This window comes from Alternaria burnsii (genome assembly GCF_013036055.1).
Source record: "Alternaria burnsii strain CBS107.38 chromosome Unknown 705, whole genome shotgun sequence".
NCBI classification, from domain to species: Eukaryota; Fungi; Ascomycota; class Dothideomycetes; order Pleosporales; family Pleosporaceae; genus Alternaria; species Alternaria burnsii.
Window position 1 is genome coordinate 3,851,880 of NW_024066107.1, and position 12,882 is coordinate 3,864,761.

The 12,882-nt window shown below is 51.0% G+C and overlaps 7 protein-coding genes across 7 annotated transcripts; 4 read left to right on the plus strand and 3 right to left on the minus strand.

Annotated features, from left to right (window-relative positions):
• Positions 1-1,137: 1,137 nt before the first annotated feature.
• GT037_001356 (uncharacterized protein) lies at positions 1,138-1,967 on the plus strand (the record flags this gene model as incomplete). Its single annotated transcript, XM_038926403.1, has 2 exons — positions 1,138-1,354; positions 1,435-1,967. 2 exons carry the CDS (start codon positions 1,138-1,140, stop codon positions 1,965-1,967), a joined length of 750 nt encoding a protein of 249 aa, XP_038792259.1.
• Positions 1,968-2,244: 277 nt separating this feature from the next.
• Positions 2,245-2,959, minus strand: GT037_001357 (calcineurin subunit b; the record flags this gene model as incomplete). Its single annotated transcript, XM_038926404.1, has 4 exons — positions 2,245-2,367; positions 2,426-2,722; positions 2,778-2,830; positions 2,908-2,959. The coding sequence occupies 4 exons, from the start codon at positions 2,957-2,959 to the stop codon at positions 2,245-2,247; spliced, it is 525 nt and encodes a 174-aa protein (XP_038792260.1).
• A 215-nt stretch (positions 2,960-3,174) lies between these two features.
• GT037_001358 (uncharacterized protein) lies at positions 3,175-3,856 on the plus strand (the record flags this gene model as incomplete). Its single annotated transcript, XM_038926405.1, has 3 exons — positions 3,175-3,489; positions 3,545-3,742; positions 3,818-3,856. 3 exons carry the CDS (start codon positions 3,175-3,177, stop codon positions 3,854-3,856), a joined length of 552 nt encoding a protein of 183 aa, XP_038792261.1.
• Positions 3,857-5,052: 1,196 nt separating this feature from the next.
• Positions 5,053-5,685, plus strand: GT037_001359 (uncharacterized protein; the record flags this gene model as incomplete). The annotated part of the gene is made up of 3 exons (XM_038926406.1): positions 5,053-5,081; positions 5,231-5,413; positions 5,478-5,685. The coding sequence occupies 3 exons, from the start codon at positions 5,053-5,055 to the stop codon at positions 5,683-5,685; spliced, it is 420 nt and encodes a 139-aa protein (XP_038792262.1).
• A 537-nt stretch (positions 5,686-6,222) lies between these two features.
• On the plus strand, positions 6,223-8,901 carry GT037_001360 (dna repair and recombination protein rad26; the record flags this gene model as incomplete). Its single annotated transcript, XM_038926407.1, has 1 exon — positions 6,223-8,901. One exon carries the CDS (start codon positions 6,223-6,225, stop codon positions 8,899-8,901), a length of 2,679 nt encoding a protein of 892 aa, XP_038792263.1.
• Positions 8,902-9,433: 532 nt separating this feature from the next.
• Positions 9,434-10,381, minus strand: GT037_001361 (uncharacterized protein; the record flags this gene model as incomplete). The annotated part of the gene is made up of 1 exon (XM_038926408.1): positions 9,434-10,381. One exon carries the CDS (start codon positions 10,379-10,381, stop codon positions 9,434-9,436), a length of 948 nt encoding a protein of 315 aa, XP_038792264.1.
• Positions 10,382-11,429: 1,048 nt separating this feature from the next.
• On the minus strand, positions 11,430-12,141 carry GT037_001362 (uncharacterized protein; the record flags this gene model as incomplete). The annotated part of the gene is made up of 2 exons (XM_038926409.1): positions 11,430-11,831; positions 11,887-12,141. The coding sequence occupies 2 exons, from the start codon at positions 12,139-12,141 to the stop codon at positions 11,430-11,432; spliced, it is 657 nt and encodes a 218-aa protein (XP_038792265.1).
• Between the last annotated feature and the right edge of the window lie 741 nt (positions 12,142-12,882).

Here is a 12,882-nt window from a genome sequence, read left to right on the forward strand (position 1 = left end):
GAACAGAAGCGAAGTGATTTATGGCCGTCTAAGCACTTCACAGCTTGACTTATATGGTCAGCCAGTGGAGAAAATCCGGTCGGAAGCCCCATCGCTGTACTATGCGTGCTGTGAATCAGCCTCCAAGTATCTTGGCGCGGCGGCACGAAGTTGATCCTAGACGTTGATGGAAGCTGCGCCCTTCGTCGGCATCGAGTTGGAAGCGGGGCGTAAGGACTTGGCGCCTCAGCTGTGATACATGACATCAGTTCTACAAACTATGAAATGGTTGACCCAAGTACTGATGATTGGATTGCGATACCCTGGCGGACATACGGACATTATGAAAGTGCGTAAAGCAGGAGTGTCAGCTTCAGGACGCGTTGGGTACATCTTGCTAGCTGTATGCAGGCGTAGTCTATTGTGTAGAACCGGAGTCCGCGGATCGCCGATGTTTGTACCGTCAACTTAGGCTGAGTCGACGGGTGCTCTTCAGGCGTTCAGCCAAGTACTTTTTTCCAATTACTTCCCGACTTTGCGTATTGATGACAAACTGCCATGCTTCCTGCAGCGCGATCCTTCACGCCAACGCTGCTCATGATACGTACAAGTCTTCTTAAAACCTGTCGATTTGTCATATCCCGAACAGTTCCCTATGTTGCGGGGACTCTGCCAATGCCTTGGAGCTACTGGAAAGCTCCATCAATCATACCTCACAAGCTGCGCGTGTTACATCGAAAAACATCTGATCATGGTGTACTGGACACGATCAATGCGAAAGCAGAGTGAAGGACAAAGCCTATAACGCGCGCACGCGATATTACACACCGCAGAAAGGATTGCCATCCAGGTGCAGTGCGCCATGGCCGTCAATTCTTTCAAGGAGCAGGTCGGCCATCCATTTTGAGAACCATTTGTTGCTTTAACGTTCCTACATATCATTCAAATCGACGGTGTCACTACTAGAAGTTTATATTGATCCCCTGGAATTCAATTGTCACTGTGAAATCTGTGTCTGTATTATCCATAAATACTAACCAACATGGTCAGCTTCCACTTCCTCGTATTAGTCAACTCTCACAGTCTAGCATCCCAGGTTCGAGAGATCATTGAGTCCTCATAGCTCATTTCAGCGAACGCGGATCTCCACCAGTCAACATGCTGCCATTTCTTCTGACAGCCTTCTTGAAGGACAGGATCCTTAACAAGACCTTCTTCGTCTGCCTTTTTACCTTTATCTCTCTCATCATTTATCTGTTTATCCTCCTGGGTTGCATAAGCAAGGGCGTGGGAATCGAGAATCTGTATTGGGTCATGATATCGCAGAACGGGACTGCTGGTCAGCTACCAGTCGAAGTGAGGATAGGGTATTTTGGTACGTCTTTGCCTTGGTCTGGCTCTCTGAGCGTGGAAATTGCCGCCAACATTGATTTGAGAGTGGCTGACATACCACAGGCATGTGCGCATCCTTCCCACCAAATGCCACAATGCCAGATGACAGACAGATTCCTGCACCATTAGAATGCTTCCCAGGTGATACACCACCGGGCCTTTCCAGCATACCGATGGAGCATCCTGTCCTTTCTTCTGCGCTGACACTCCAGAAATCCGCTCTATATCCTCTCCCTGCACTCGCTTCATCCCTCTACCTTGTGTCTCTGATATATTATTTCATCTTTCGCGAACGAGGCGGCCGTAACGAAAAGATTTCCAAGCTCCTCTTAGGGATCAGTGCAGCGCTAGGGGCTGCTGGAGCATTGTGTGCCATGTCTAGTGCGAAGGCGTTGCATGAAATAGGAATTTTGCTAGGACATCATGCGGTTGGTGGTGGAGAGGGCGAAGTGACGATTCAAGCCGGGAGTTGGGAGGGAGTTGGACTCTGTGTTGCAGCTGGCATCCACTTTTTCATTGCAATATATGCGGCATGTGGAATGCCCGTTTTTGGTCTGGGGTTTGGTAGGGGATACATCGGAAAGAGGTTTCTGTAGAACTGAACAAGATGGATCCCTCTGTAGTAGAATAAAGAGATGCGTGCTACGATGGCAATATCGGTGTCCTGTGCATGCAATCAGTAGTACAGAGATTTGTAACTCGCGTCAAGATCCAAATGTGTGCAACATGGGTGACCGAAGATTCCGGGGGTTGGATTGAAGAATATCAAATACTGTCGAGCCCGTTCCCGAGTGTGCCCGCAACACCATGAACGCCTCGCCAAGGAAACCCTCGTGCCTAGGGATGCCGTTGCGTTTGTAACAGAGAAAGCGCTTAGAACTGATCGAGGGTCATGCTCATAGAGACGTCGGTGTTCTCAACCATCTTGGTGAACTCCTCGAAGCTGATCTTGCCGTCGCGGTCTAGGTCGGCTTCCATAATGGTCTTGTCGACGATCTACGTGCACGTTAGACTGGTGCGCTGTGCAGCTACCAGCGCGCCTCATTGTACGTACCTGTTGCAGCTGCTGGTCCTTCAGGTTGCTTCCAACCATCATCTTCAGTACTATGAAGAGCTCGCCGTTGCTGATGTAGCCGTCGCGGTCAATGTCGTATACGCGGAATGCAAAGCGCAACTTCTCCTCCTTGTTTCCCTTGCTGCTGAAAGCCGAGAGACCGGAAACAAACTCCTGGAAGTCGACGTCGCCGCCACCGTCCTCGTCGAAGATGGCGATCATGCGTGTTGCGAGAGGGTTGGAAGAGATCTGGGGGAGGGCTAGGAACTCGTCGCGCTCAATGGTGCCAGAGTTGTCCTGGGCTGGAATTAGCCAAGCGGTCCAGAAGGCCTGCACATGCTTGGTCGCGCACCTTGTCCAGCTTCATAAACCGCTTCCTTAGGCGGTCAACCTCCTCGCGGTCGACTATGTGCTGTTAGCAAGCATTTCTCAGCCCTGCCAGCGCTCTGTCGAGCACGCCGTCGCTCTGGCTGCCTACGTACAGTTGGACCCGGAGGCTATGTTGTCGAGCAGCCCGGACTGTTGGTTACCCATTTCGGCGGTTGGTCTGGGGTAAGAATTGCGTGGTGGAGGATGTTGGCGTGGCTCAATGTCGTGGGGCTGCTTGGTCGCCGCCGCTAGGGTCCAGCTGCGCTAAAGGCAGGCACCGTTCCCCGACGTCAATCGCCAAGACTGTACATTCACTCGGGCGCATCTGCTGCCTCCAACACTCCTGTCGAGCTTCGCGACGTAGCAAGACAGCAGACACGATGGAGTCGGATATCCCCACTGAGATTGGTTCCGTGCTTCAAGGCGCATCCATCAACCGACGCCCATCCGTACGGCACGACGCGAACCCATCGACGGCCGCATCCAAGAAGCAGCCCGTCACCCTCAATCAACACCCAGACCCCGACAGCTCCGAAGTCGGCGAAGATGAGATCCCAGTCAGCGTGCTGGACCCGGTACCGCGACAGAAGACGATGCCCCCACTGCCAGACCTGCGGTTTGAACAAAGTTATCTGAAGAGTATCGAGCAAGCAGAGGGCTGGCAGGGCGTTTTATGGATCACACTGCGGGATCAGGTACGGCTACAACAAGGCCCAAAACCCGTCGATCCTCTGCTAACCTTTAGCACAGGTCATAATGTGCTTCGCCCAAGGCGTGCTGTGGACTCTCGTACTCAATGGCTGGCGACATTGGAACCGTTCGGCCAAGTTCAGTGGACACGGCGTTGGTGCGCGGATAAGGAGATGGTGGTGGGGAGTCAACAATTGGTCCATACCAAACGCAAAGTCCAAGTTGAGGGACACCAAGTTGGCAAACAACGTAACGGAGGTAAGTGTGGCCTTCTTGAAAGTCTGGCGCCGAACGCACTTCTGGAATGCGGACTATACGCTAACAGTCGCCTAGTACTATGAGGGAGAATTCTCGAGTGCGGCTCAAGATTGAATACCACGATTCATAGCATTTGTTATGCCCATATCTGCGTCTGAATGTCATGGAAGAGGGCAGACCCTTCGATGGTTGTGAGGTCACTTCAAACACCGCACTTGGCCTTCTCAGTTTATGCTGATCATCAGAACCGTCCTACTAATGCGTCCCAGTCGCCTTATTCGCATCTAGGCATCATCGATTGTCACAAGAGGGTTACAGCAAGGGCATTTCTTCCAGTTGACTGCATGTATCTGTTCCACCCTCCATCTCATACCGTCACATGATAGGCCTATTACGACTGCGGATATTTGCTACGTTACGGGGTTCGGTCGATTAGTGATACTACTCCGCAGAAGCTAACAATGTGGTGTTTGTGCGCTTGCTGCGTCTGGACTAGACGTACATGTGGCACAGCTCTCCTTGCATACGCGGGGGTACTCAACAACAACCTCTGTACATTCTCCAGATCTGGTTTTCGCAAGCTTTTTGACGTGGTCGTTCTGATGTTCCCGTTGGCTAACGTTGATCGAGTAACGTGCGGAGTGGTCGACTTACTACAAGAATGAGGACAAGTTTCGGCAATGTTCTCGCCCGCATGGGGCGGGCGATGGCGACCCAACCTCGATTCAATACAAATGACAACATATTTCGAGGATGCTATATGCAACTCCGACAAGCATCAGCCGCGGGGAAGAATCCTGAGACAAATTTAACACGTGGAAAAAGCGCTGCGCGCCTACCAACACCAACCTCCAAGCCCAAGGTGCGCACGAAACATTCAAACAAGTCCCCTTTGAAAGCAGCACACACTCGCCTTATACCACCCATAGCGAAGAAAGTTGACATTGTCGTTCGACCTTCTATTTCCAGCCGCTCTGATCCAAGGAGCACGAAGGAACGTTGTCAGAGCGGTTTTCACAACACGGTCCTAGACGATTTGGTTTGGCCCAGAGACAGCCAGATAATCAGGTTGCCCTCAGGAGCTCAGCTGAGTTACGCAAGACTCGGTCGTCTGAAAGAGGTAGGACAATGCTGGGTCATATTTCATGGCACTCCTGGTAGCCGACTAGGGGTGGCAGCCATACATGGTTATGCTGAAACCCATGGCGTCCGCATCATTACTATTGACCGACCGGGCTATGGCTACTCTACAGTTCACGGTAGAGGGATCTTAGGCTTCATGCAAGATGTCGAGCATTTGCTCGATTACCATGGCATTCAAGAGTTCAAGGTCTATGGTGTGAGTGGTGGAGGACCATATGCGTTAGGGGCAGCATTCCATTTCCCAAAAAGCAGGCTGAGCAAGACATATATCATGTGCGGCTCTAATCATCCCGACTTTGCAAGCACGGAACTATCTTTGAGAACGAGACTGACGACTTGGCTCAGAGGCAGAGCGTTTTTCTTGTATTCATCTGGCGGCAATTTCAATTACTTCCTCGACAGAGACGTTGTGAGTGCCAAAGGTAACGAGACAAAAATTCTGCGCGCTCGTTTGAACTGGCAAGAGGCGGCAAGGCAAGGTCATGAGGGATACAACAATGATCTCAGACTCATGGTACGACCGTGGGGGTTAGTGATGTCACCATAAGAATTGCATAGGAGTTCTGTACTGACTGCGCACACCAACATCTAGATTTGACTTGGAAAACATGGATGCCAATTCTATAAGATGGTATCATGGGACTATAGACACCAATGTATCACACGACGCCGCGAGAAAGACTGCAGAGATTGCTAATCGCTACAAGCGCAACATTGACTTCAGAGCATATGATGGCTTAGATCATGGGACCATCCAAAGCGAAAAGATTTGCGAGTGTTTAAACTGGATGTTGAAGTAAGCATCCTTAGGGGGTGACTATAGTAGTGATAGAAGGTTTTTGAAAAAGTGCAACTAGGTGTTTCGATCTTAGAGCGTGCGTCTATCATGTCGCGGCGTCGTTATCAGAATGTAGGACGAACTCTTGCTCAGTGACTTTTTATTTCAATGTATCCGTTATCACAGAGTGTGCATTCAAGATATGTACGGTAATACATGCGGAGGTTGGGATAGAGAAATGATAGTGCCCACTTGTAGGGTTGTTTTGATCTTGGGTACAACTTGTCGAAACGTAGATATGCATAATACACATCTTTTCTTATGGAACGACAATAATGCTACCAGAATAAAAGGCTTTGATTGGTCTTTGAAAGCGGCATACCGACGATCTGAACCTATAAGTGATTAGAGAGTACTTACCACTCCGGGAACTAGGGTGATGCTGGCGTCACGTGACTGCGCGCTTTAGCGTTGTGGCGCGTCGCCTCCCAAGACTTCATCATCGACCCCAAAGCATCCGGCTTGACGACATGCTACCCCACATCCAACGATCGAACAGATGAAGCCTTTCAAGCCGCTTACCCTCGCTCGCCCTAGATCAGAGACTGGTGAGCCACCGAGCAAGAAACGGAGAATCTTGTCCAACGCGCTTTCCTCTGGCAGTCGTCAACCTCTCAACACGCTCAATAATCCCGCGCCAGCACAGTTTCTGCCCCCGGGTCTCGACGGAAACTACTACACAGTATTATGGCGGAAATACACAACTAAGAAGAACAAGACGTGGGATGGCGATGGAGTGCTCGCTGTGACAGGTGGTTATGCCACGCTCACGGATAGCGAGACGGGAAAAGAGCTGGGCAAGGGAGTATGCAGCCGGCCGCTACTTCCAGGCTCGGCGCTGTCCGTTGGTGGCAAGGAGATTGAAATTGAAGGCCCCATCGACAAGGCGGACTACCTCGCTGGGCGCACTTTGCCAGGCAATGCTGCAGCCGCGCCTGTAGCTCAAACGAAGCACACCGAATCGGGATACAAGCCTCTCTCATTGGAAAAGAAGAAAGCAAGCAAGAAAAACAACGCTGCTGGTGATGGGGAGACTGTATCAGATTACAAGCCATCGGCCCAGCGCAAGCAACAATTCAAGGCCCCTCTCTTGTCGAATACTGTCATGCCTCAACGAAATCCATCGATTCCACAGCCACGTCACGACCCTCACGCGCCCAATGCTCTAGTCATGAAGCGGCCCAAGTCCTGTCCGACCGGAAAGCAGATTGTTGACGTTGTCGTCGACCCAGTCCTCAGCAAGCACCTTCGCGAACATCAACGCGAGGGTGTGCAGTTTTTATACGAATGTGTCATGGGCATGCGATGCGAGGGCGAAGGAGCCATCATGGCTGATGAGATGGGTTTGGGCAAGACATTGCAGACCATAACCTTGCTCTGGACGCTGATGAAACAAAATCCGATACACGATACCTCACCAGTCATTACCAAGGCCCTTATTGTATGTCCAGCTGGCCTGGTCGACAACTGGAAGCGCGAGTTTCGAAAATGGCTAGGCAACGAGAGAGTTGGTGTATTTGTGCTAGACGGAAAGAACAACAAGATCACCAACTTCACAATGGGCAAAGCTTATAACATCATGATCGTCGGATACGAGATGTTGCGTATCGTACAAGATGAGCTGAAGAAGGGCAGTGGCGTCGATATCGTGATTGCAGATGAGGGCCATAGGTTGAAAACCGCTAACAACAAAGCAATGCTTGCAATCCAGTCTCTCAATACTGAGCGGCGGATCATACTGTCAGGGACGCCATTGCAGAATGACTTGGGTGAGTTTTACACCGCAATTGACTTTGTCAACCCTGGACTACTCGGGCAACGAACGGCTTTCAAGCGTTCATTCGAAGTGCCCATCATGCGCAGCCGTCAGCCAGGGGCGAGTGAATCAGAGCTCGAAAAAGGAGAGGCACAATGGAAGGAGCTCGTATCTCTCACCAGTCAATTCATGATCCGACGGACAGCAGAGGTGCTTTCCAAGTACCTTCCACCCAAGACTGAGCACATTGTCTTCTGCAGGCCGACCAAAGGGCAGGCAGAGGCATATCGAGCAATACTGAATTCTCCGACATTTAGGATTGCACTAGGAAGTACGGATATTGCACTACAACTCATCAATGTGCTAAAGAAGGTCTGCAACAGCCCTTCTTTGCTCAAATCATCAAAGGATAATGATGACACGCCATCGGAAATGCTACAGTCGCTTCTCCCTCTTATACCGAGTAAAATTCTCAGCTCAAGTGCTTCAAGCGCGAAACTGCGACTGCTCGACAGCCTGATTCACCGAATCTATACTACCACAGAAGAGAAGATCGTCATCGTTTCGAACTATACTACCACACTGGACATGATTGAACGACTTCTTGTCTCGTTATCGTACACTTTCCTCCGTCTGGACGGTAGCACCCCGGCTTCCAAACGCCAGGCTCTTGTGGAGAAATTTAACAAGACTCCGAAAACTGCATCATTCGCCTTCCTTCTATCTGCCAAATCTGGTGGTGTGGGTCTCAATCTTATTGGCGCATCGCGCATCGTGCTATTTGATATCGACTGGAATCCTGCTACAGATCTGCAAGCTATGGCGCGTATCCATCGTGACGGCCAGAAATTACCGTGTAAGGTATATAGACTCCTTATTCAAGGCGGCTTAGATGAGAAGATCTATCAGCGCCAAGTTATGAAGATGGGCCTTGCAAATGCTGTTGTGGACAACAAAGCCTCTGCATCCTCTTTCTCGCAGGAAGAGCTTCGCGACCTTTTCCGGCTAGACGAGCGTGAAGGTTGCCAGACACACGACATACTCGGTTGTATATGTGACTGCAAGGGCTCACCGGAAATCAAAGCCGAGGAACAGGACGTGGCTGCCGAAGACAATGTCGATGACTCAGAAGAAGATCCCTACCCAACCCTTACAAAAGCAAGCCAGGTCAACATTGAAGAACAGGAAGCGAGGATCAAGGCTAGGCGCGCGGCGAAACTTCCCAAACTCAGGATGTTGATGGAATACCGACATATTGACACCAAGATACTCAAAGAAACGGCGACGAATGAGCAAGGCGGGAACGAAGAGGCAGGAGTCGTTGATGACATGGCGGTGGCGGTCGATGACGACGTATTCCTCGACGTCCTAAAAGAATCAGAATGCAATGTCGGCTTCCTGTTAACGAAGTCGACGTCTTAAATGCATCATATACATGGTATGAGAGAAAAAAAGATTCAAGACTTTTATATGCATAGCGTCGGAGTTCTGGTTCTAGATAGTTCACTCAGCACTCTTAGCCTCCAACAGCTTTTCGTATCGTAACGATTGAGAGACTGCTATCCAATTCTAAACTCGCTTCGAATATTCTGCATGTTAAAATGAAAGGCACAATCGAGTCCTTTCTCTATGCTAACACAAGTGAGTTGGTATGATCACACCGTGAGTGGCTAGATCGGTGGTAATGAGTAGGCAAGGACGAACGTGGACAGTCGGTTTAAGATTATGAAAAACAGCATATAGGATGGGTTGATTGGAAACCTTCAGAAACAAGAGAGAACCGGGTATACGCGCCGACATTATAACCTTTTCCATGAACACCATTCTACGCCATCCATGACAAGAGCGACGAGCGCGCGGATAACCAACCAATAGGAAAGTATAAACAAGAAGCGAAGAGCAAAAGAGCTGATAACTTTGAAACGACGAAAGAGTAGGAAATGACCACTAGAGTTCATATACCACCCATGTCCACCTCGTTGGACAGAAAATCCGCCTCTTCAAAATCGCTTCCGCAGCCTGCGCTAAGCCTACCCTCGATGTGTGATGCATTCACAAAATCCATGTCGATGTCATCGTCGCTGATTGTCCTCTGTACAGCTCTTCTCGATTTGGGTTGCGCGAACTGCCTCACCGGCGGCAGCATATTCAGTCCCGGAGGCGGAGTCTCGCTCAGCGGGCTGACAGGCACCTCGTCGACCTCAACACCCATACCCATGCCCTTTGTCGATGATGAGCCGAAGAAGAAGCTAGTGTCCAATGGCCTGACTTCATCTTCGTCTTGCCATGAGCGTTTCGAGGGGTTGTGTGGGCGTTGCGACGTGGTGGAGCAGCCACTGTCGGTGGAGGCTGTCGAGGAGAATGGCTGGGTGAAGGTTTCGGCAGGAAGAGGGAAGTAACTGGGTGGTGATGGAGTGGCGGTTGTGTTGTAGAGATGTGGGTTTGTTGTAGGCTGCTCAGCAAAGCCTCCAATCTTGTGCAGACCGCAAAACGGCAGCAGTTCTCGCTGGTGTTGAACTTGGTCTGGCACAGCTTCTCGGGGCGGCTTGACGGCCAATGTGGGTCTCGACATGGTGTTCTGAACCGAGGACAGTTCGGAGACCTTGTGCGTCTTGTAGCCTTCCGGCACACTCTTTCTGACTCTCATTCCGACGCTCAGCAAGCCTGCTTGCACCTGTCCTGGGATGTCGGGAGCGAGTCTCTCCCTGTGCTGCTGCTGCTGTTGCTGCTGATGTTGTGCAGCGCCTCGCGTGGTTTGGCGTCGCGGTCGGGTAATCGGATCTAGGCCCCGCAGATCGTCAATATCCTCGAAATCGTCCCGCACCTCAAAATAGCTTGTAATGCTGGGTTGGAACTTCCTCTTGCTGCGGTGTTCTTCTGCCGGCGCGTGGCGAGCTTGCATAGCGGGTGTCAAGTGGGTAAGTGTGCGAGAGAAGGGGGAGGGGGGGCGAGGTTGGCAGGCAGAGAGAGGCAGAATTATGCAGTCTCGCTGCGGTGGAGAGGGGATCTTTCTGATGCCGCTTCAATGCACGCTCGAGCCTTTGGGGGCTGAAGACGGACAAGGATCCGGGATGACAGGACGGGTGATCAATTTAGATGCTCGACGAGGAACGGCGGGTAGGTTTCGTTTTCTGATTCAGAGCCGATGGAAATAACTGAAGGCGGGAAAAAGCAAGAGGGACAGAAATGCTCGAGGGCCTGGCCGGATGACGGCAGTTGATGTGGATGAGGAGTCGTGACGCGACAGGCCGAACCAAGAGAGCCAAACGATGATCGTTGACCGGCTTATTCACGCGTTTCCCCACTGCACATCGCTCACTATGTAAGCTGTCGATTGTCTGAGATGCAGCGTCGTCTCCAACATTGTGCTGAAACCGCTACATACCATGTCTCATGATCAATGTCTTGGTGGTACAAAGACATTTGCTTGTCGCGCTTGCCCTCGTTGCTCCGCAACAACACCTGCATGCTGCCTTGTCCAACTTTCCAGACAGCTTTCTTCAGCAAGCATTGCCATCTTCCCAGAATCAAACAGCGCCATACATACGGCTCAGCGTGATTACGTTCTGGATACCGGCATGCCTTATTCCCGTTCACGCAAGCTTACGCACCCTCTACTCGACTCCAGGGCGATCGTCTATTGGATCTGCCGATCCTGATCTGGACCCAATTCCCCGCAATACCGGTGCACAATGCATCATTCAGTCCGGACTATGACGAAGATGCGAATTGGACGGAGAAAGTGGCCTCCCTTTGCCTAATAGTACATTGAAAGGAACACCCTTGTTCATAGTCACGTATAGACACCATTACACCGGTACGCCTTCCCTGTTAGGACACGCTTGCTGATAGAGATCCATACCCCAAATGCATCAAATCTCTCGACTTGCCACGTCCCATCAAGCGCTTGTTTGCTTCTTTCATCGTCCTGTCTTGCATCGGCCTCGCCTTTACGATGTAGGCACAGGAATGTTGCCCATCTCAACTTCCTTCCTTTGTTGCCTAGCTGCCCACTTATCCGCCATCCAAGTGATAACCGTAACAGCCATGCTTGCGCCTACAAGCAAGAATACAATGAGCGTGCCAATAAGCGCGAACTTGCTGGCTCCACAAAGCGTCTTGAAGTCTCCGTTTCCCATGCCAGCCGGCATAGCGATATCGCCCGGCAAATCCTGAGCAAGCGGTTGCGAGTTCTGCATCTTGCAGGTCCAGGTCTGGATGGTATCAACTTCCGGAGCGTTGTTGTTGAGCATGTGTGCCCAGATCGTCGTAATCAGAGTAAGGAGAAGAGTAGGAAGGAGAGTGGCGAGGGAAAGGAGGGCGCGGAGAGTGTACTTCTGGCGAAGGGCAAGCTGGTGCTTGTCAGTCTGCATCCCTACACGCAATAATGTTAAGGTTGTTGCTCACCTGAGGCACAAATGATGCGATCAAGAATGCACCACAGAGAACCAGTGTCACGACGGACGACGCGATGAGCGCTTTGGTACCCTGAACGTCGAAATGCTGAGGCCACATCGGTGCCCACCAAGGGTTCGTGAGATGTTGCCCGTTGAAGACATCCAGAGTGTATGCCGAAGTGCCAAGAATACATATGCTGAAGACGACGACGAGACCTGTGATGATGGCCTGTGCCAGGTGGAAAGGAGCGGGGTTGATCTTCATCTTGATTGTAGTCTTGCTTCAAAGGTATCCCTTATTGTATTATACAAACGCAAAGCGTAAGGTATGAGGGTGTAAGAATTGGGTCGTTGAATCGGTGTCAACCAGGAGCACCTCTCTTTCTTGAAATGAAGGACGAATAGCGAGATAACGAAAGAATAAGCAAGCACAGAGGGCCTGATATAACCTGAGGTTTCGAGAGAACCTTTGCCTGGGATGATGAGAAACAACTCTGGGGGTGGCACATGCCTTTAAAACGACTTGGTCGCAATTCGGGTTTCATGCCTACAGAACACATCGTGCAACCCCCTGCAGCCATCTTCAGTTCGCGTCTCGAAATAGACGAACAAGAGCAAAGAAAGAACGGTAATCTGTCTTGCCGCTGCGACTATCGGTGGGACTTGGGTTAGCAGCGCCGGACTGCTAGGTTGATGGTGGTGGTGTATTGTTATTCGCAGCGCGTAAGCTGCAGACCAGTCTTAGAATAGTGATATTAACCAGCATATCGTATTGCCGCATTGCCGCATATGTACATTTAGCAGCCCATACTGTTCACTGTGGTCTGTGACCTCTCCACTCAGTCAGCGAGGTTGCCGATCGTACCGTGCGTCAGACTCTGTGGCTTGCCTGTGGTCCCACTGGTAACGAAACATGGCAAAGTCAGAGCATGAGCGGCTGTAGTGCGCTTTCATGCCGTCGAATGAGGGTACAGAGTGACCTGAATGCAGGGTCACTAAAGTGTGA